This window comes from Mytilus edulis, chromosome 13 (genome assembly GCF_963676685.1).
Source record: "Mytilus edulis chromosome 13, xbMytEdul2.2, whole genome shotgun sequence".
Classification (NCBI taxonomy): Eukaryota; Metazoa; Mollusca; class Bivalvia; order Mytilida; family Mytilidae; genus Mytilus; species Mytilus edulis.
Genome location: NC_092356.1, coordinates 39905556 through 39929406, shown reverse-complemented (window position 1 = coordinate 39929406; position 23851 = coordinate 39905556). Strand labels below are relative to the sequence as shown.

At 31.5% G+C, this 23851-nt stretch overlaps 1 protein-coding gene across 1 annotated transcript in view; it reads left to right on the top strand.

Annotated features, from left to right (window-relative positions):
• Nucleotides 1-23851, top strand: part of LOC139501251 (uncharacterized) — a 142105-nt gene that overhangs the window by 81716 nt on the left and 36538 nt on the right. The window contains exons 36-50 of the mRNA XM_071290271.1: nt 384-534; nt 837-1058; nt 1369-1462; nt 6901-7018; nt 7909-8057; nt 8575-8708; nt 11614-11883; nt 12998-13288; nt 14017-14165; nt 15428-15566; nt 16297-16400; nt 16776-16979; nt 20397-20571; nt 21719-21993; nt 22610-22765. Coding sequence (XP_071146372.1) covers nt 384-534; nt 837-1058; nt 1369-1462; nt 6901-7018; nt 7909-8057; nt 8575-8708; nt 11614-11883; nt 12998-13288; nt 14017-14165; nt 15428-15566; nt 16297-16400; nt 16776-16979; nt 20397-20571; nt 21719-21993; nt 22610-22765 — 2631 coding nt within the window. The remainder of the gene's footprint in view (nt 1-383; nt 535-836; nt 1059-1368; nt 1463-6900; nt 7019-7908; nt 8058-8574; nt 8709-11613; nt 11884-12997; nt 13289-14016; nt 14166-15427; nt 15567-16296; nt 16401-16775; nt 16980-20396; nt 20572-21718; nt 21994-22609; nt 22766-23851) is intronic.

Genomic DNA, 23851 nt, shown 5'->3' with positions numbered 1-23851 from the left:
ATCCAATCAATGAAAATCTTGTGTGCCGCACAGAAAGTTTCTTTTAGTGTGAAGTTTACAGAAGTTTAATTTTATGACTTTTATGAATGGCCTTAAACAATTATATTTGATTATTACCACTTGCTAGTAAAGTATAAAATAAATCATGCTTCGCTATAATTTTTCAGAAATATAATCTGCAGCACATGTTTTCAAAAATGATTCTTCTCTTGAAATAAAGGTATGAATAAAAGGAAATGTGAGGTGCAGGTCAAGGAGACAGCAACCTATAAACAAAACAAATGACATCTTAAGTTCAACAAATGATCTTTCACAAGTGTCAATATCATGTATCAAGTGCTGAACCACTCCCATTCTAAACAAGCTTTTCTCACAATTTGCAGGTTGAGAGCCCAATATTATGTTCCTGGTCAGGATTTCTTGATGAAGAGAGTCCAATACAGAAATTTATTATCACTCTTGGATCAGAACAAGGATTTTCAGATATTTTTGAAACAACTGTCAGTGGATTTACATCTTCATATATCATAAAGGGTACGTTTATTAGAGCTGTTGACCAAAAGTTTGGTTTACATGCTTGCAAGTTTTGTTAATATGTTTGCTCAAGCTTTGTAATGATGTTAAATGCCTGAAGACAATGGTACCTAGTTAAAAAAATGTGTCAGGTGACCCAGCCAACCAACCAAGATGGACACCATGGCCGAAAATAGAACATAGGGGTGAAATGTAGATTTCAGCTTATATCTCTGAAACCAAAGCATTTAGAGCAAATCTGACATGGGGCATTATTGTTTATGAAATATTAAATACATACCTTTTTTTCGCCATATTTTTAGGAGCCAATTATCAATTAGACCATGGCAGATCATGCTTTGCTACAGTCACAGCAGTGAATTCAGTTGACATGGAAACATCTGCATTCTCAGGATCTATCTCCATTGATGCAACACCACCCAAACATGGGAAAGTAGTGGACCTGCATACAGTCTACAGAATCAATCTCAATGACACTCACCAAACTGCAGCAATGAATGCTAAAATCTGCACTACAGATCTAGGTTTGAAATCTCTTTGTCTTTGTCTTTTTGTTTTTATTTATATAAAGATGACCTTTTATTTTCCTAAGGAATTGCTGAAATGATAATGTATTTTAAGTAGATAGAATGTTAAATTCTAAATTAGCATTTACACCTTAAAAATATTAAAAGTGAAACTAAGTGTAGAAAAAAAGAGGAGTCACACATAAAAAGTAATGATAATAGAAAATGGTGAACATTTTTTTTTACTCATTATACAGCAATTGTGTTTTCGTTTTTATTAAAGATGTAAATATATCCTTTGTTGCAATATTGTTTTGTCTTTCTGTAGAATGTGATGCATTAGATGCTGTATGTTCCGAGTCCCTCACATCTGTATCAGCCACATGGCAGCTGTTTACTGATGAAGAATCAGGAATTGTGGGGTTTGTATTTTACTTGATATAGATGTAGTAGCTGGAAAACATCTAGACTATTAAATGAGAAGACCTCATTTTGTGTGTTACTTCTCTTCCTTCCACAATAAATAATCATCACGCCGCCATGACCTTTAGGTACCATGCATAATCGCATTTATCATCCTCACATATAGTTATTGTAGTTTTGGGAGGAAAATGAAATATCAGGCATCCGGATATTGTTTCTGTCATCAAACTGTTTAAAATTGCACATAATTTATTTAATTAATTGGATACGATTATTTTAGCATTTTTCTGTATTATAACTATGATCATAAATACTATAAATAGATTAGGTGTATTTGCCATTTACTATCAATTCCAATAGTTAAATATCCACTGCGGTCACAGATATATTATATATAGAAAGCCCTTTATACTACTGTGAAATGACTGTAATTCGTGGGTATCAATTTTCGGGGTTTGTGCAAAAGTTACATGTTCGTGGGTTTTAAAATTCGTAGATTTTAGTTTATAAAAAAAAAAATAGTGTGAAGAATTGAAGCCATAAGAAACAGATTACAAATTGTCTTGATTGAAGGAAATTTCAATGTAAACATTTAGATTGTTGCACCTGTGTAAATCATTGTGATGACACTCATTAACCTGAAATCGAGTGATCAACAGATTAAAGACCATGAAAGGTGTTAATTAGGCAATAAACATGTCACTTCCAGAAAAAAGTAACATAAACAAATGCTATAAATGTACCTTGCATTGTAAAATTAATTCTTATCAAAAACAAACCCAGCATGAAATTATTATTACCGTACGAGAATTATGAGGATATAAAATGAACACTTTATCACAGCAGATCATCTCCGGAAATCTGACGTTCATCGATCAAATTTTTTTTTTAATGAAAATTGAAAGATCAAAAGTTGTACAGCTTAGGTTTTTGTCTAGTCTGCAACTTTTGTCATCTGGCGGGGGCGGCATTAGGTAACTTTTTAAAAGCTTTATATTTTAGAAGGTTTAAGACCTGGATGCTTCATACTTTGTATATAGATGCCTCATGTTACGAAGTTTCCGTCAGTCACATGTCAAATGTCCTTGACCTCATTTTCATGGTTCAGTGACCACTTGAAAAAAAAGTTCAGATTTTTTGTAATGTTGAGTTCTCTCTTATTATAAGTGATAGGATAATTATATTTGGTATGTGCGTACCTTGCAAGGTCCTCATGCCCCTCAGACAGTTTTCACTTGACCTCGACCTCATTTCATGGATCAGTGAACAAGGTTAAGTTTTGGTGGTCAAGTCCATATCTCAGATACTATAAGCAATAGGGCTAGTATATTCGGTGTATGGAAGGACTGTAAGGTGTACATGTCCAACTGGCAGGTGTCATCTGACCTTGACCTCATTTTCATGGTTCAGTGGTTATAGTTAAGTTTTTGTGTTTTGGTCTGTTTTTCTCATACTTTATGTAATAGATCTACTATATTTGTTGTATGGAATAATTGTAAGGTGTAATACATGTCTAGCGGGCAGATGTCATCTGACCTTGACCTCATTTTCATGGTTCAGTGGTCAAAGTTTAAGTTTTTGAGTTTTGGTCTTTTTAGCTCACCTGGCCCGAAGGGCCAAGTGAGCTTTTCTCATCACTTGGCGTCCGGCGTCCGTCGTCGTCGTCGTCGTCCGTCGTCCGTCGTCGTTAACTTTTACAAAAATCTTCTCCTCTGAAACTACTGGGCCAAATCAAACCAAACTTGGCCAAAATCATCATTGGGGTATCTAGTTTAAAAAATGTGTGGCGTGACCCGGTCAACCAACCAAGATGGCCGCCACGGCTAAAAATAGAACATAGGGGTAAAATGCAGTTTTTGGCTTATAACTCAAAAACCAAAGCATTTAGAGCAAATCTGACAGCAGTAAAAATGTTTATCAGGTCAAGATCTATCTGCCCTGAAATTTTCAGATGAATCGGTCAATCGGTTGTTGGGTTGCTGCCCCTGAATTGGTAATTTTGAGGAAATTTTGCTGTTTTTGGTTATTATCTTGAATATTATTATAGATAGAGATAAATTGTAAACAGCAATAATGTTCAGCAAAGTAAGATCTACAAATAAGTCAACATGACCAAAATGGTCAGTTGACCCGTTTAGGAGTTATTGCCCTTTATAGTCAATTTTTAACCATTTTTCGTTAATTAAAGTAATCTTTTACAAAAATCTTCTCCTCTGAAACTACTGGGCCAAATTAATCCAAACTTGGCCACAATCATCTTTGGGGTATCTAGTTTAAAAAATGTGTGGCGTGACCTGGTCAACCAACCAAGATGGCCGCCACAGCTAAAAATAGAACAAAGGGGTAAAATGCAGTTTTTGGCTTATAACTCAAAAACCAAAGCATTTTGAGGAAATCTGACATGGGATAAAAATGTTTATCAGGTCAAGATCTATCTGCCCTGAAATTTTCAGATGAATCGGTCAATCGGTTGTTGGGTTGCTGCCCCTAAATTGGTAATTTTGAGGAAATTTTGCTGTTTTTGGTTATTATCTTGAATATTATTATAGATAGAGATAAACTGTAAACAGCAATAATGTTCAACAAAGTAAGATCTACAAATAAGTCAGCATGACCAAAATGGTCAGTTGACCCCTTTAGGAGTTATTGCCCTTTATAGTCAATCTTTAACCATTTTTCATAAATCTAAGTAATCTTTTACAAAATCTCCACTGAAACTACTAGGCCACAATCATCTTTGGGGTATCTAGTTTGAAAAATGTGTCCGATGACCTGGCCATTCAACCAAGATGGCCGCCACGGCTAAAAATAGAACATAGGGGTAAAATGCAGTTTTTGGCTTATAACTATGAAACCAAAGCATCTAGAGCAAATCTGACAAGAAGTTAAATTGTTAATCAAGTCAATATCTATCTGCCCTGAATTTTTCAGATGAATTGGACAACAGGTTGTTGGGTTGCTGCCCTCCAATTGGTAATTTTTAAAGAAATTTTGCCGTTTTTGGTTATCTTGAATATGTTGCATATTTTGTTATGAATAAATAAATATATTAACTAAATCGTTTGTTTTTATTTCATTCAATCATTGTTGGTTTACAGGAAGTCGATAACCATGTGTTTAGTGTTCATTTCGTAAACAAAGAAAGATAACTGTGTCCATACAGGATATTAATTGTGTATTTATCATAAATATGTAGTTGTTAGTTGATTTAATGTGTTTTAATATAAAATTTTCTAATGAAATAATAAAGAAAGTGATTGTGTGTCTTGCCAATATTACAAGTTTCTTTAAATGACGATGGTGATGCATCTGCTTAAATCGACACTTTAAAGTGCTTCATAAACAAAGAGAGATAATCGTGTTTGAGAAGAGGTACCAAACAGGATAAAATACTGAAGAGTAACTGTTTGTCGTTTTATTGTGTTTCAAAACGAAATATCTTTACGAAATATTATTGGATGTTTAACTAAAAAAAAAAGAATACTAATTTTTATAATTTAATCTGTTAAAACATTTATTTATTGCCGTCTTCTTTTAATCCCCCTTGTCATTGCTCATAACACTTTCATTTAAACAATGACTTGCAAAAAGTAAATTGTTTTGTTTCTTGTATTCATCCAAATTAAAATTGAAAAATGTTTGTTACGTTCAAAACTTCAACTTTTATTTTATAGACAACAATAAAATTCTTAAGATTGATTTAATTAAAAAAAAATCTTGACTTTTGGGTGAACAGTTTTCACACGTGGGTACAGGTAAGTAGGTCATAATCAAGGTAAACAATGGCAGTTTTATGGCTTGGGTGACCTTTCATGCATACATTTTTAAGATTAATTTAAATCCTTAATACCATACTAATTTTAATCAAAACAACAAGGTTCAATGGACACCCAAGCTGTCAACACATGGCCATTGTTGACAAAAAACATCAAACGAAACTGGCATAATTAAAACAATGAGAAAAGTATAATTATTTTATTACGATTTTTTATTTTAATATGACACAAATAAATATATTCAAAAATACTCTCAACTTTCTCACCAATCTGAAAATAGAAATGAAACAAATTACGGTGTGAGTTACAAAAGGAGAAAATATTCATGACACTATCAGGTCAGTAGAATAAATATACGTTTTCTTCAGTGTGCGCTTAATATTCAGGTGCGTTTTATGTAAGGACAAAAACAATCTTCCCCCCAAAAAACGGCCGTGCGGCTTATAAAACGATGCGCTTTAAATTCGAAAATATACGGTATTATAGATAGCGATAAACTGTAAACAGCAATAATGTTCAGCAAAGTAAGATCTACAAATAAGTCAACATGACCTAAATGGTCAATTGACCCCTTAAGGAGTTATTGCCCTTTATAGTCAATTTTTTAACAATTTTCATTAATTTGGTAAATTTATGTAAATTTTTACCAAATATAGTTCTCTGTTACTAATGGGCAAAGTTCATTATAGATATAATTGTAAGAAGCAAAATCGTTCAGTAAAGTAAGAACTTCAAACACATCACCATCACCAAAATACAATTTTGTCATGAATCCATTTGTGTCCTTTGTTTAATATGCACATAGACCAAGGTGAGCGACACAGGCTCTTTAGAGCCTCTAGTTATCTAATACTATATGCCATAGGTCAACTATATTTGGTGTATGGAAATATTTTATGATCTATATGTCAGTCGCGCAGGTTTTATTTGACCTCGACCTCATTTTCACGGTTCATTGCTCAGTGTTAAGTTTTTGTGTTTTGGTCTATTTTTCTTAAACTATAAGTAACAGGTCAACTATATTTGTTGTATGGAAGCATTGTTAGCTGTACATGTCTACCTGGCATGGTTTATCTGACCTTGACCTCATTTGCATGGTTCATTGGTCTTTGTTTAGTTATCTTGGTTGATGTTAAGTTTTTGTGACAGTTTTTAATAAAGCTTTATACTTATGACTATCAACAAAATAATAATATGATTAGTAAAGAAGGCGAGACATTTCAGCGTGCACTCTTGTTAAAGATTAAATGGGTATAGTCTAACCTGCAGTTGTAGTTCATAGTGCATTTGCCCTGAGACTAGTGTTATAGTAGCCTCATATTTGCCGATATTCAATGTATTCTCTAGATCATAATATTTATAGTATATGTATGTTCATAGTATACTGAAAAATATAAAACAAAAAACGGTCTTTGGAAAAAGGGGGAAGCTAAAAAATGTCCTGTTCCAAAGTACCTATGACTTTTGACACCTATCCTAATTTTCTCCTGTCATAAATCTTTTACAAAAAATTATGCTACAACAATTTACATACTTTCCATAACGCTCTAAACTCTGATGTGTTCTAGTGAGATTGAATCTGAAACTTTTTATAGAATTACCTGAAACGGTCTGTTACTGTATAAAGATATTACATGAACTTCCTATTTTTCATTGAACAGGTACCAGATAGCAGTAGGTACTACGCCAGGTGGAGGACAGATCAAAGCTTTCTTTGATGTTCCACAAGATGCTAGATATTACACAGTGTCGGGTCTTAGTCTAAAGGGATATAGAAAGGTGAATTTATTTTTTATGAACTACTGATGTTATGGTTGTGTTTGACTTTAAATCTGTAATGGCTGGTAATACATTATTATTAATTACACTCGTGCCATGGTATCCTTTTTTATCCCCCATTTATAGGCAGTATGTTTTCTGGACTGTGTGCCTATTAGTTTTTTAGGTAATATTAATCTATCAGTATTTGCTTGATGAGCTTGATCGTAATTCAAACTGAGATGTAGACAATTTATTAAGTCACTAAAACATCCATTACTGGGTTGACTCAGCATTGAATTGAATGCAATTTTCAAAAAATCCTCTAGAAAACAGTGCATATGTCTATATTTCTTTTTAGTTGAAACAGATAGGTCTAGGTAAAACTTCATATTGTTAAAAGTTGTTTGACTGACAGTTGATATGTTAAAATATTATCTCATAGTCATATACAAACTGTTTAAAAAATCCTATAATATCACTCCTTTTTTCAACAATTGGTGTTGCCAAAAAAAAGTATGGAAAAATACAGTTCCCTGCATTTTCTACTTTATTTACATTCCAAATGATGAACTTTTTTAAGAATTAAGATATCCTAATATATTTATCCTGATTCCTCAAAGAACATTATTTATAATTTGCCTTTTAGGAATCAAAAGGAAGGGGTAATATTTCATTGTTTGTACACCAAAATTATAATAACATTATGTCATTGGTTGAATTTCAATTGTTTAAAATGTTTTAACCAATCACAACGGTTTGGTGTATGTTCTGAAAAATATTACCCAGAATGCATTAGATTCTGAAACAGCTAACTCACTCAGTCATGAGCTATAGTATATGTTTGATGCGTTTTTCTGTTATTATTGTTTTCATATAAAAGATTATTGCAGTAATTGTTTGTATTGTAGGTCTATGTCTCTATCAGAGGAACAAATGGAGCTGGATTATCTAGTGTAGCCACTTCCAATGGAGTATATCTCTCTTACTTAAGTCAGGGTCTACAACCACTTTCACATATTGCAATTAATGATGTACTAGACGACTCTGGTATTGATGTGTAAGAATTTTTTGAAAAACCTTTTTAAAATTGTGCTATTTAACCAAAGGTAACAACTGAATGAGGTCAAAAAACGCCTTTTTATGTTAGTGCTCTTGAGCACAGTCCAATTAAAGGTTATTTCAAAAATAATGTCATGAGCATAGAAATAGGTTTTTATACTTTTTTACCTCACTTGCATGTTGAAAAAGAAAACATAGGGTAACATGCAGCTATTGTTTTAAAACTGAAACTTGTTGTGGATAGAGAAAATCTGAGGAAGCAAAACAGTTCAAAATGTCTTAAGATTATTACAAGTAACATTTTTACCCGATGATATTGGGATATAGGTATTTAGTCAAATCTTAACAGGAAGTTGTGATAGTATTAAAATGCCGATATGGATAAAAAAAAAAAAACAATGATCAGGCTTTAATTGAATCTTTTCTGTATTTTTCTTTATCAAAAGAGAACAATTTTAAAAGAAAAATGCTTCACTTGAAAATACAATCAATTTTGTTTTATATTTTATGTAAAGAGATTTCCAGAACAGTCTAGACACACTTCAAGCATCATGGGTTCTGTCAGGTGATCCCTGTCCATCAGTGAGAAATGAATGGCAGGTACAGAAATTGGATGGAGAAGTTGTTTCAGAATGGTTGGACATGGCTGGTAAAGGAATTTATTTATAACCATAGTTAATGTATTTCAAAACTCATTTTTATACGGCCGTCATTATTTTGACGGGATATATTATGGTATACAAATGTCCGGCGTCTGCCTATATATCCGTCTGTCCACCGTAACTTGAGGACTACATATCCAAATTTCATGAAAAATAAGATTAAAACTTTTTGAGTTACAGGACTTTTTAATTAAAACTGGGTGGGTTTTTTTTTCAAATGTTGTGCAAATCTCAAAAACAATTTATGATTATTACTTAAAACTTTACACACTTTTTAGTTATATTAATCTTAAGATCAGTATACTTTTTGGTGATGATTCAAAATTTTTTATTTATTACGTATTTTGTAAAATAAAAAAGGGGAGGATTTTTTTACATGTCGCGCCGTATCTCAAAAATCATTTATGATTATTGCTTAAAACTTAATACACTTCTAAGTTAATATATTAATATTAAGATCTGTATTCTTTTTGGTTTGATTCAAAATTTTATTTAAGAGATATTGAGTTTGGTTTTTATACGACCGCAAAAGTTTTAATTTTTCGTCGTATATTGCTATTACGTTGGCGTCGTCGTCCTGCGTTGTCTTGCGTCGTCGTCATTAAAGGAAGATTGGGTTTGATTTTGGGAGTTTTAGTCCCAACAGGTTTTTAGGAATAAGGGGCCCAAAGGGTCCAAAATTGAACTTTGTTTGATTTCATCAAAAATTCAATAATTGGGGTTCTTTGATATGCCGGATCTAACTGTGTATGTAGATTCTTAATTTTTGGTCCCGTTTTCCAATTGGTCTACATTAAGGTCCAAAGGGTCCAAAATTAAACTTAGTTTGATTTTAACAAAAATTGAATCCTTGGGGTTCTTTGATATGCTGAATCTAAGAATGTACTTAGATTTTTGATTATTGGCCCAGTTTTCAAGTTGGTCCAAATCGGGGTCCAAAATTAAACTTTGTTTGATTTCATCAAAAATTGAATAATTTGGGTTCTTTGATATGCCAAATCTAACTGTGTATGTAGATTCTTAATTTTTAGTCCAGTTTTCAAATTGGTCTACATTAAATACCAAAGGGTCCAAAATTAAACTAAGTTTGATTTTAATAAAAATTGAATTCTTTGGCTTTTTTGATATGCTGAATTTAATCATGTACCTAAATTTTTGATTATGGGCCCAGTTTTTTTCAAGTTGGTTCAAATCAGGATCCAAAATTATTATATGAAGTATTGTGCAATAGCAAGAAATTTTCAATTGCACAGTATTCAGCAATAGCCAGAAATCTTCAATTGCACAGTATTGTGCAATAGCAAAAAATGTTCAATTGCACAGTATTGTGCAATAGCAAGAAATCTTCAATTGCACAGTATTGTGCAATAGCAAATATTTTCAATTGCACAGTATTGCGCAACAGCAAGAAATATCTAATTGCACAATATTGTGCAATAGCAAGAAATTTTCAATTGATTGGAGTTATCTTTCTTTGTCCAGAATAGTAGTTGAATCAACTTAAATCATTGTTTTATACAATGCACAATGTATATTCACTTTTACTACCAACTGATAAATTAAAACACTCTTTACCATTCAGTGATAACAAGCACTTTTTGTTACATTTTAATATTTTATGATGTATTTAAATGAGTAGTTATTGTTGCAAACTCCATTAGAAATTTGAATTGAGATCAGTTTTGAAAAAAGGGAAAGAGGGATGTGAAAAAAAAATGGTGGGGGGGGGGGGGGTTAATTTTTCTCATTTCAGATTTCATAAATAAAAAGAAAATTTCTTCAAACATTTTTTTGAGAGGATTAATATTCAACAGCATAGTGATTGCTCAAAGACAAAAAAATTATTTTAAGTTCATTAGACCACATTCATTCTGTGTCCAAAACCTATGCTGTGTCAACTATTTAATCACAATCCAAATTTAGAGCTGAATCCAGCTTGAATGTTTTGTCCATACTTTCCCCAACCGTTCAGGGTTCAACCTATGCGGTCGTATAAAGCTCCGCCCTGCGGAGCATCTGGTTTTTTAAAGGGGGGGTTCACATGTCATGGCATATCTCAAAAACAATTTTGGTTATTGCTTAAAACTGTACACACTTCTTAGTTATATTAATCTAAAAATCCATATACTTTTTGGTGTTGATTCAAAGTTTTATTTTAGATTTATTGAGTATTTTGTTAAAAAAAGGTGGGTTTTCACATGTCACACTGTATCTCAGAAACTATTTATGATTATTGCATAAAACTTACACACAAGACGATGGGGGTATCATGCGCTCATGGTGCAGCTGTTAATTCTAGTTATAATATGGATTTGAAACAGGAAAGTTATTGTATTTCAACATTCACCTGACCCAATGTATCATGCATTTGAGCTTTCTTGGCACTTAGCATACACCATCCATTATTGTCTTAACTTTTACTTAAATCTTTTTCCCTGAAACTACTTGGCCAATTGGAACCCAATTACTAATTACTTTTTTCATACATTTACATGTTATGATTTGTTTGCACTCAACTTTGAATGAATGAATGAATGATAATTACATTTTGTCAGGGTTTTTTTTATAATCTTAAATCAGGAGAAAATCATATATTTGTGTATGCATGGTTATATGAAAATATATTTAAAGTGTATCTTAAAAATGCAGAAGATTTGAATCATGAAACACATCTCAAATTTAAGCATATTTGATATGGGTTTGTTATAAAAAAAAGAATGAATAAAAAAAAATGTAGTGTTTAAAAATGCTGTATGAATTATCTTACATAAGAGAACGGTCTTTCGATACAAGATCTTAATGAAAAGAGAAATTACATGTTAAAGTAAAAAGACAGAGATAAAAAATTTTTAGAGCTGAATTGTTATTTTTTTGTATTGTATAATCTTTCAGTTGCAGAAAAAGCAATTTTAGATGGACTTTATCTTAGAAGTGGAGAATTCTATTATTCTTTGTTACGAGTGACAAATGCATTGAACTATACCTACATCATAAGATCCAATGGAGTTACTGTCAAAGATGATCCTTTGCTTCCAGGCAGTGTGTTCGATGGATATATTCCTGGGTTTGATTTGAATGTTCAACCCTCACGACGTAAAATATCAGCTAATTGGGATGGTTTTGGTTTACCAGCTTCTGCTTTATCTCAGGCAGCTGTTGAAGGTATGTTGTTTTCAGTATCAAAATAAGAGCGAGAGAACAGAACAAATCTCGCTATTTCTCAATATTTATGATACAAATGTCCTTCCATCCATTTTTATACCCCCACTTTGAAAAAAGAGGGGTATACTGTTTTACCTCTGTCTGTCAATCCATCCATCCATCCATCCGTCTGTCCTTCAGTCTGTCAGTCCCGTGAATATTTTCGTCACATTTTTCTCAGGAACTACTTGACAAGGATTTCTGAAATTTGGTTTCAGGGATTATATTAGTCAGTTATACTGTGTAATGTGTTTTCAGATTCATCACTCAACAACTTCCTGGTAACCAAACACTTGTATAAGTTTACACATACTAGCCAAGTTGAAAGTTTTTGTCACATTTTTCTCAGGAACTACAATACAAGGATTTCTGAAATTTGAATTCAGGGTTTATATAAGTCAGCTATACAGTGTGATGCGTTTTCAGATTCATCACTTGACAATTTCCTGTTGACCGAACACTTGTAGGATTTTACATATGATAGCCAAGTTGAAAATTTTCGTCAAATTTTTCTCAGGAACTACAATACAAGGATTTCTGAAATTTGGTTTCAGGGTTTATATAAGTCAGCTATACCGTGTTATGCGTTTTCAGAATCATCACTCAACAACTTCCTTTACCGAACACTTGTATAATTTTACACATGATAGCCAAGTTGAAATTTTTTGTCACATTTTTCTCAGGAACTACAATACAAGGATTTCTGAAATTTGGTTTCAGGATTTATATAAATCTGCTGGTATAGCAGAATTATATAAAGTGATGCGTTTTCAGAATCATCACTCAACAATTTTCTTTTTACCAAACATGAGCATATTTTTACACGTCTATTAAAATTATCCACTTGCGGCGGGGGTTTCATCAGTGAGCAGTAGCTCGCAGTTTCACTTGTTTTTTCTTATTCTCTTCATAGTGATGCATTTTTCGTAACACCTTTCAGCTAACGTTGTAGAATATAGTTTTATTAGAACATTTATTACCTGAGAACTAATATAACCTAGCTTTTAACTTAAATGATGTACCAGGAATTTCAAAAGTATCAGATAAATTGTTGAAGTCTACCTTCTCATTAAAGGCAACCAGGGGTATCAAGCTAAAGATTCAAATACAGCAGACGAAACCATTGCTCAAGAAATAATGTATTATGAAGTAGCGGTTGGGACAGATAGAAGATTTCAGAAAACCAGAGATAATATTGTACCATTTACAAATGTTGGTTTAAACAAATCTGTAACGTTTTATGATCTTAACCTAGCATCAGGAACAGCAATGTATTACTTCACTGTGAGAGCCTACAGTATATCATATTCTATTGCCACGGTTACATCTAATGGTTTCCATGTTGGATATGATGGTGGTGTTGAGGGTAATTTTAGCTTTCTAATTTTATTGCTTTGCAGAATGTTGTAATTATATGAACAGAACTCCGCAAAAGTTTGTCAACTTTTCATATTCAGTGAACATGATTTCATGGGTTATTTATTTTAATTCAGTTTATACAATTATGGCCTTTATCGAAGAGTATGAATCTATCTAAACAAGAGACAGTTCCTTGGCTTCAATCTCATCAAAGCGAAATAACTCCTGAACAAAAAAAACATTGATTTTGATCATTTTTACATAGTTTTTTTGCCACACTAATAAAGAGCCCATGAAATTAATTTACCACAATTTGTGTATATATGAACAATTCCTAACATGTAAACAGTGTTGTGGTACTTGCATGCACTTCTTATTTCCCACTTGTCAATTTTTGGCAAAATATGCAATATTTGTCTTTTTCTGAAGAATAATTGGAATTTTGCTATCAGTTGACTGTAAAATCTCAATAAATATTCATTATATTTTGAAAATAATTCACATTTAACAATTCACATTTAACTTGCACATACTTATGTTTGAACTAAAATCACCTTGATTAGTAAATCTCTTTTCCAACAGCAGCTATTTTACCTACAATCGACTGATCTTTTTGAATTATTTCTCCTGTACATGATACATTTGCTAAAAATAATTGAGCTTTATGAAATTGTCAATTGAGTGAGATGTGTGAATAGAATAAGTTTGACAAGTTGTATTTTTCTGTTGTCATAGGTGGATCTATCATTATGGGAGACTTTATTAACAATGATACCTATGTAGATATACAGTTTGAAGGTTTTACATCTAAGCTGGAAATAATGATGTATTATGTAGGACTATCAAACAACATAGGAGCAGTAGGAACAGATTGTAAACAATATGTAAGACATGTTTATATTGAAGTTGGGAAGGGCTACTGTATTAAATTTCATTAAAGTTGAAAATGACCTTTTCTGATTTTCAAATAATTCAAAGGTATTTATTTTCTGAATTCTTGAAAAAACAAGAAAACAAGCAGTATGGGTTAAAACTAAAACTAAGAAAAACAAATATAACAGGCAGGAGCCAGCACTACATGACAAAAAACTTAAAATCAGTTTCAATTGGCTAAAAAAATCGGGAAGAGGCAAAAAAACAACTATCTTAAAAACAATAGACACTGAAAGCACTTTATATTTTATTTCCAAACATTTATGAAATGTCAGTAATATTTTTTATGCCCCACCTACGATAGTAGAGGGGCATTATGTTTTCTGGTCTGTGGCTCCGTTCGTCCGTCCATTCAGGTTAAAGTTTTTGGTCAAGGTAGTTTTCAATGAATCTGAAGTCCAATCAACTTGAAACTTAGTACACTTGTTGCTTATGATATGATCTTTCTAATTTTAAAGCCAAATTAGACTTTTGACCCCAATTTCACGGTCCACTGATCATAGAAAATGAAAGTGGGAGTTTCAGGTTAAAGTTTTTGTTCAAGGTAGTTTTTGATGAAGCTGCAAGTCCAATCAACTTGAAACTTAGTACACTTGTTGCTTATGATATGATCTTTCTAATTTTAAGCCAAATTAGACTTTTGACCCCAATTTGCACCGTCCACTGAACATAGAAAATGAAAGTGGGAGTTTCATGGTAAAAGTTTTTGGTCAAGGTAGTTTTTGATGAAGCTGAAGTCCAATCAACTTGAAACTTAGTAAACTTGTTGCTTATGATATGATCTTTTTAATTTTAAAGCCAAATTAGACTTTTGACCCCAATTTCACGGTCCACTAAACATAGAAAATGAAAGTGGGAGTTTCAGGTTAAAGTTTTTGGTCAAGGTAGTTTTTGATAAAATTGAAGTCCAATCAACTTGAAACTTAGTACATATGTTCCCTATAGTATAATCTTTCTAATTTTAATGCCAAATTAGATTATTACCCAGTTTCACGGTCCATGGAACATGGTAAAGGATAGTGCGAGTGGGGCATCCGTGTACTTTGGACACACTCTTGTTTAACATTACAAGAGGATATATTGCACCAAAGAATAAAACCTCGTACACAGATACTAAGCCCCTAATAAGGATAAGTTTCCAACTTATGCCATTTGTCTTAATAAATAAATAATTTCTGATCAGTTGTTTTACCAGTATTTGTATTTTTGACAGATTGATGGAAAAAACAGTGATACCAATAAGAAAAATACATTTAATGTTGTGCCACTGCTAAACATAAACAAGAATACATTCTACAGACTGACATCATTAAACTTACAACTGGGAGGAACCTACTATGCTTGGGTTATAGGTAAGTTCTAGATAAAAAGTCTGACATCATTAAATTACAACATTGAGGAACCTGCTATGCTTTAATTAGGTCAGATCTAGAAGAAGAAAAACATGGATAATTGTCAATGAAATGCAACATAAATATCAAAAAAAAAAAAAAACCTGAGTTTACTAGCACTGCTCTATGGGTTATTTCAAATTCTAATAATAATATTATTCGATATCCCTTGGAAAAAGTTTTAAATTATCTATTTGCTATTTTGTGGCGGACAATATTTATTGTCGAAGAAAGACCGATTGCACTGAGAGACCAACCATCCTTCAGCAGGAAAACTGACTATCCTTGTCAATCATGATTTAAGTCGAGTGCTGAGTGACCTGCCAAGTGCAATCTCAGTGTTGACAGGCTATTGATACAGTACTTACTTCGACCACTTGACCATGTAGGCCCATACATTTTTTTGTTTGCAATACATATGTACTATAAATGAATATAATCAACAGCATTTGTGAGAAGCAGATTTTCCTATAATGTTGCAATACATTACAGGTATACAGTAATGGCCAAGGTTTTATATATGTTGCAAAGTGAGAAATCTAGTTTAAAACATTGTACACTTAGTCAAATAAAGAAGATATTAAATCAAATCAATTATACATATACCACATCTTCATATATCTATGTATTATTATATACTATAACCAATATAACATGTTTAATATTGTTCATTGTTTTCTTCAAATTACAGCTACAGATGAATCAGGAGACTGTGGAACGATTCACCACAAATTCACAGTTGATACAACATCTCCACTGTATGGTGCTATGACTTCTGGACCATTTTATAACATGGTATTATATTTCCTTATTTTACTTAAAATGCAACTTATATAACAAATACAATATTTGAACAAATACATTTTGACTTAAGCAAGCAGACAGTCATAGATTTAAGGTCAAGTCTAAAATTTACAAACATGGTATTCTAAAACTATCAGGTCTATAACTTTTGTTATTTATTTTATTAACTTATCTTACAATCAGTTTTGTTTAAATAATTTATACTACAGTTTGACATCCATTAAACTGTTATATATATATTTTAGATTTGGTTTTAGTACTAGAAAAGGGTGTAATATATGAATTAAGGTGTATTATTCTAGTCACATAATGTTTCAGCTGATATTATTTAAAGAAAAAACTAATTTAGAAATGGGTTTTTATTAGGATTTAGCATACACTTCAGACAATTCAACCTTAACAGTCCAGTGGACAAATTACAGTGATCCTGAGTCTGATATAGCAACTTACGAAGTTTCACTATGGAAGAATACCTCATGTGATTCCAGTGCAGAAGAGATACTGTTAATTGATTGGATAGAACTGACCAGCAACTATACAGAGTACAGCTTTGTCAATTTAAATCTTACAGTATGTAGCAATATAAATTATATACATATAACATGGAGAAAAACTGTCAAAAGCTCAAATGATAAGCAAAATGAGATCTATAAATAAGTCAACATGATAGAAATCTTCAGTCAACTGCTATATATGGCACTTGAATGATAATCTTTACTTTTTTTTCAAGAAACTATTCTGGGAAGAGCAACACTTTTAATAGCTTAAATGTAATCTTCATTTGACTCCTTACAGGATTGTTTTTATTTTTATTTGCCTGTTTACGGGACATATAATGGTATACCGTTGACCTTCTGTCCTTCCGTTGTCAACATGTCCGACATTAAATTAAAAACACTTTAACCAATAGGCATGAAACTTTGGTGAATTGTTTATATCTGTTGACGTGAGCTCCCTTTCATTTTTTATAAATTTAAGATTTACCATTTCTGAGTTTTGGGGTTTTAATCATTAAAAAAGGTAGGGATTTTACAGTTTCCCAACAATATCTCAAAATGCCTTCACCAACTTGCAAGTAATTTTGGTGAATTGTTTATATCTATTAACATGAACTCTCATTCGATTTTTATTAATTTTAGATTTTACGTATCAGAGTTACAGGGTTTTATTCCTTAAAAAGGTTTTTTTTCCAGTTTTTGAACAATAACTAAAAAATGCTTTCAGCAGTTCTCATGAAACTTTGGTGAATTGTTTATAATTGTTGATGTAAGCTCTCTTTAGAATTTTATAAATTTTACATTTTACATTTCTTAATTATGGGGTTTTATTCATTAAAAAGTTTTTGGACAATAACTCAAAAATGCTTTCAGCAGTTCTCATGAAACTTTGATGAATTATTTATAGCTGTTGATGTAATCTCCCTATTGCTTTTCATTAATTTTCAAATATGACATTGAACTTTATTTGTTTATAGTCTGACAACAGATTTACTGTAAATTCAGAAATTATTGTGATTTTTTTTATGAATAAATAGGATTTTTCTCAATATAGCAAAACTTAAAGTCGCATACAGGTCTGAAATGACAAAATCGCAATAAAAAATGCAATTTCTAAATTTACAGTACTAAGTATTGCACAACAGTACAGTGTAATGCACAACAGCAAGAAAACTTTAATTGAATATAAATTCAATTCATATAACCAATTTCAAGTTCTTTGACTACATTTATTCAGAAACCTATAATATGTCAAATATTTGATTACAATATCCAAATTCAGACCTGTATCAAGCTTGAATATTGTGTCCATTTTTGCCTCAACTGATCAGGGTTGAACTTCTAGGGGCGTATCCAGCTGTGCTCAGCGATGCGGTATATTAGCTTTAACAAAAATCTTCCCCTCCGAAACTACTGTGCCAAATTTAACTAAACTAAACCAAAATCATTGGGATATCTAGCTTTAAAAAAAAGTTTGATGACCAGGCATGCTAACAAATACCTGGCTTAAAATAGACCATACCAGTAAATTGCAATTTTAGTTTATTATTTTTAAAAACAAGAAAATAGAAAAATCTGACAAGGGCATAAATGTTTATAAGGATGAGCTCCTATTTGTATTACTTCAAAAGTGTCAGATGAATTTTATAGGAGTTATTGCCCTTAAATGACTAATTTTACTTCTTTCTTTTTTTTTTTTTGGCCTTTTATCTTGCAAGTTATAATTGACAAAAGGAAACAATGATTAGCGTGATGAATTTCACATTTAAGTCTAACATGGTCAAACTTGCAGTCAATTCCTTTTTATACCCCCGTTTACGGGACGTATTATGGTATACCGTTGTCTGTCTGTCCATCGTCAACAATTCTTGAACCTATTCACATAAAACTTTGGTAAATTTTTCATATATATTGACCTATTGTTTTTTATAAATTTTTTATTTTAAGTGTTTTTTTTGAGTTTTTGGGTTGTTTTATTTTTTCATTTATAAAGGGAGATTTTCCAGTTTTCGGACAATAACTCAAAAATGTTTTCATCAGTTTTCATGAAACTTTTGGTAAATTGTTTATATCTATTGACAGTAGCTCAATGAGACTTTGGTTAATTGTTCATATCTATTGATGGTAGCTCCTTTTTGAACATTTTACATTTCGGAGTTATGTGATTTTATTAATAAAAAAGAAATATTCTAGTTTTCGGACTTTGAAAAAAACTTTGAGCAGTTATCATGAAACTGGTGATTGGTTTTTATCTGTTAAGATAACATCCCTTTAGTTATTTATGAATTTGGGATATGACATTTAAAGTTATTGAACTTTATTCTCTGAAAAAGCTATGGGCTTATCATGCCCTCATTTGGCAGCTGTTTATAATAGTTGTTGACCTTTAATGATTTTTTACATTTTTTGGGGTGTATTGCCTTATATAAACTGTGTCTGATAAAATTCAACCTTTTGCAAGTGTATGTGAACAATTTTTTTTTTTGTACATGTATAATAATTTAATTGATTTTGGAACATTCAAATGCGAAATAAAAGATGAATGTTGTTCTGTTTTGTAGGGTTCTTGTAACAACTCAATTTTCAAACAGTTACAGACTTTGCAATGAGAATTGTTCAACCCAAAATAGATTAACAGATGTGTTAATATTCATTTGCTTAAGGTTGATTTCTGTCAGACACAGCACATGTGATACCTAAGTATTGAAGACCCATAGGTGACCTTCAGCTGTTGTCGGGTTGTTGTCTCTTTGACACATTCCTCATTTCAATTTTCAATTTTATTCTAATATATAAGTAGACACTTAATATCAAACAGGCTATTGTTTGAACTTGGAATTATTTTTAATTATGGAATTTGCATAATTTCTTGTGTTTAAATTTTTTTATAAATTCCATGTTTATTTTGTTTTATGATCTTTTGAGCGGTTAATTACACTTTCCATACAATGTATTTTGGTTAGATAGTGTTGTGCGCGGCACAGTACATTCTATTGAAAATATACAATTTTCTTTGTAATAGAAAGTGTTGTGCGCAGCACAGAACATTTCAGTACAGAATAATCATGGAATTTATTAAAAATTTCAATAACAAGAAATCAAGCAAATTCCATAGTTAAAAATAATTCCAAGCTCAAATAATAGACTGTTATGTAACAGTCTGTTTGGAAGAGTAGGCCTAGTTAAACTTTTTTTTTATCCAAAATATAACACTTTTACAAATTTGTTGAAATAAAAAGTTTTGCTATTTATTGAAAAGTATGATTACTTTTGTTCCATAAATATGGGCTGTTTTTGACAATACAATGCACACGCATCCAGTACTTGCAAATAATATTCCTGCAAAATTACTGAAATCTTCACAATTTTTGCATTTGTGCTAATTTTAAGACAGTCAGATCATGTCAATATATATATTATAAAATATGAGTTGATTCAAACATAGGGATAGTGTAATATAGTGCAGTCAGTTGACATTTTATTCTTTCAGATGAACATTCTATACACAGTTCAATTTAAAGTCACAAATGAAGCAGGCCTTTCAATAATTGAGAAATCCTCCCCAGTTTTATATGACTCTTCTAAACCTGTATCAGGTACTATAGTTGATGGTCCAGACTTTACAACACCACACGTTTGGTTTAGTTCTACACAGACTATTACAGGTATGTACTTTGTTTCTAGTAAAAAAAAAAAATAGTTATTTAAAAAATATGTCAGGTTTCAAAATCATAGATTGATGAGTATTTGCATTCATGTATAACAGAATAATTCTTATTAGAATTGAACCTTTGGTTACATTTGGTATGGCTGTTTTTTGTAAGTGAGGTCTAGATAGAACGAATAGTATATTGTGTATTAACTTATGATAAAATGCATTAAATAAATGAACATCAAAAAACATCAAAAAAACATCAAAAGCAAAAGAACAGAGCTTTTACTGCTGTTTTAGTTGGGTTTTTTTTTTTTTTTTTATAGAAACTGCCAAAAATAAAAACACAAATGGAAAGACTTTCTGTGGTAATTTCAAAGAAATGTCTCGCATGCATCATATGTCAAAAGAGTAGCAGAAATTATTTATTATTTAGGACTGTCACAGTAAAACAGATAGAATAAATTACCAACTCCTGTAAAAATATACACATAAGTAACAAAATATCTAGTTAGGGTTACTTGGGTAACAGCCACTTAATATGGTGGGGTTAAATAGTTGATAAATCCACACTCTTTGATCTTTTATTTTGTAACACACATATAAAAAGGCACTTGTTGTTTTCATTTTTTACACTAGTTTTGTTATATGGATAATGTTGGTCTATTAAAGGTAGAATGGGTCATAATTTTTAGTTGTACACACCTTATCTATTTAACAGCCAACTAATCATCAATGTTTTCTTTGTAACTGACATAAACACAAACTCTTAGATGTAAGCAAAACATTCAAAATCAATAAATCATAACTAAGGGGGCAAGGCATAATCTCCATGGAATGTAAACTTACCTCATCACAAACTTTAACATTTAACGTATGCAAAAGTTGGCTCAGCATTTCCATTAAGATTTTGTTAAATGACCAATGATCTTGACTCACATTTTGCAACAGATTGGTCTTAAAGATCCAACTGGAAAAAAATTGTCCTTATAAAAAAAGGGAGATGTGGTATGATTTCCAATGAGACAACTATCCACATAATTTCAAATGAAGTGAATGTAAGCAATTATATGCAACTGTTTTATCTATATTTACATTATATGTAACAATCATTGAAATGCTTTGATATTTGCTGATAAAAGTTCTGCTTATTGTTTCAGGTTCATTTTTGCACTTAGCCAGTCCAGTTGGCTCAGCATGTCCAGCAAGACTCATTTCAATGACCAATAATACTGACTGGAAAAAGTTGCAGCAGATTGGTCTTAAAGATCCATCTGGAAAGAAATGGTCCCTTAAGTATCAACTAGAGAACATCTATAGGGATAATAATGATGATACAGTGTCAATAAAGCTTGCAAGAGACCATAAAAAAGAACAGATGCTGACTGGAGCATATTTAAGACCTGCTAGTTTATTAAATGGAGGTGCATATCATGTAAGCACTTATATATATGTAACACTCCCTAAAAGTGTCCTGTTCCCCCAAACTTGTCTATTTTGCCCAAATGTTTCCATAAAACTAAATATCGCCCAAACTTATCCAATTTCATAACCCTGAAAAGAGTTCGATAATTGTTATCTTAGTCAGGAGCCTGTAATTCAGTTGTTGTCGTTTGTTTATATGTTACATATTTGTTTTCGTTCATTTTTTGTACATAAATAAGGCTGTTACTTTTTCTTTTTTTGAATTGTTTTACATTTTCTTTTCGGGACCTTTTATAGCTGACTATGCGGTATGGGGATTGCTCATTGTTGAAGGCAGCCACAGTACAGTGACCTATAGTTGTTAATTTCTGTGTGATTTTGGTTTCTTTTGGAGAGTTGTCTCTTCTTTTCTTTATTCACCAAAACCTCTCAACTTCGAAATGCCTGAACATCTCAAAACTTAAAAACAGCATTATTTATATGTTCTCTGTGACATCAATAACATTTACGGCAATTCCATAATAAGGGACACAATTGAAGATGTCAACTTTCGGTTAAATCCTTAATATGCTTTTGGCCGGTTTTACCTTCACAATCTTTTTTAAGTTGTTATTTTATTCTTTTAGATTTCAGTGAAACCTGCAAAAGGACATGGAATTGCTGTGACAGAAATTTTGTTTTGGGATGGACCAGATACTAGTATTGCTACTTATGAATACGAAGAAGAAGTTGATTGGTCTTTAACTGTGTGCCAGTGTTGTTTAATAGAGCCAGTACCAGAGGTATAGATTTGAATTGAAAATACCTGATATCTTACATTATTTGATCAAATATTGTAAATTTTAATATTTGATCGCAAGATTGACAATGTCTTCAAAAATTAATTGTATATATTCAGAGATAAAAATAAATGTTTTTAACCATTGCTTTAACACAAATATGAAACACATAAATTCCCTGGTAAAAACAATCAGAACTATATAGCTTATTTAAGATTTACAACTGTACTTTTTAAGGAATTTATAGTATTGTGGTTATCAATGGGTTGAATTGAGGTCACAAGCATCATGATAATAGAAATTTTAAAAAAATCTTTAATATCTTCTGGTTGAAAAGTTCTTTAATCATCTTATGGTAAAAAATAAGAGGCATATAGGTCCATTTTGGGGCCCAGAAAAAGACAGTTCATGACTTATTTTTTTCTAATATAAGAAAGTGCATAAAAATCAAGACATGACTTATTAAATAAGATATGCATTGTTATGAGGCCATATTTTACAAGCTTTCTTATAGCATGTGTTGTAATTCCATCAAATATTAAGATTTTAGTGTAGTGTACACAAACTTCCCATTTTAAACTTGCTCAAAAGTTGATTAAAATAAACGATGGTAAATCAAGATTTGAATGCCCTTGCCATAGTGGACAGGGCATTAGGTTTCACTCTTGTCCCTCTGTATGTCTGTTGACTAAATGTTATGAAACTTATACACAATGCTTATTACCACAAAACACAAAGCAAGTATAAATTTGGATGGCATCACTTTTTCTTTCTAGAGTTATAGTCCTTTACAAACAATAAAAATACTGAATATTTCAATTCAGTTCTCCAGCTTTTAGTTTTTCTCAACCAAATGATATGCATCTGAAACACAACATATATTACCACTAAACACAGATCAAGATTGAATTTTGGTGCGGCCATTTTTACCATTCAAGAGTTATGCCCCTTCTCAAAAAGAAAAATTGCTGAATTTTTGTTTCCAGTATCTCACTGAACCAAATGTTATGAAACTTGTACTCAACACTTATTACATCAAAACTCATATCAAGTACACATTTGGGTAGTTCCACTTTAATGTTCTTGAGT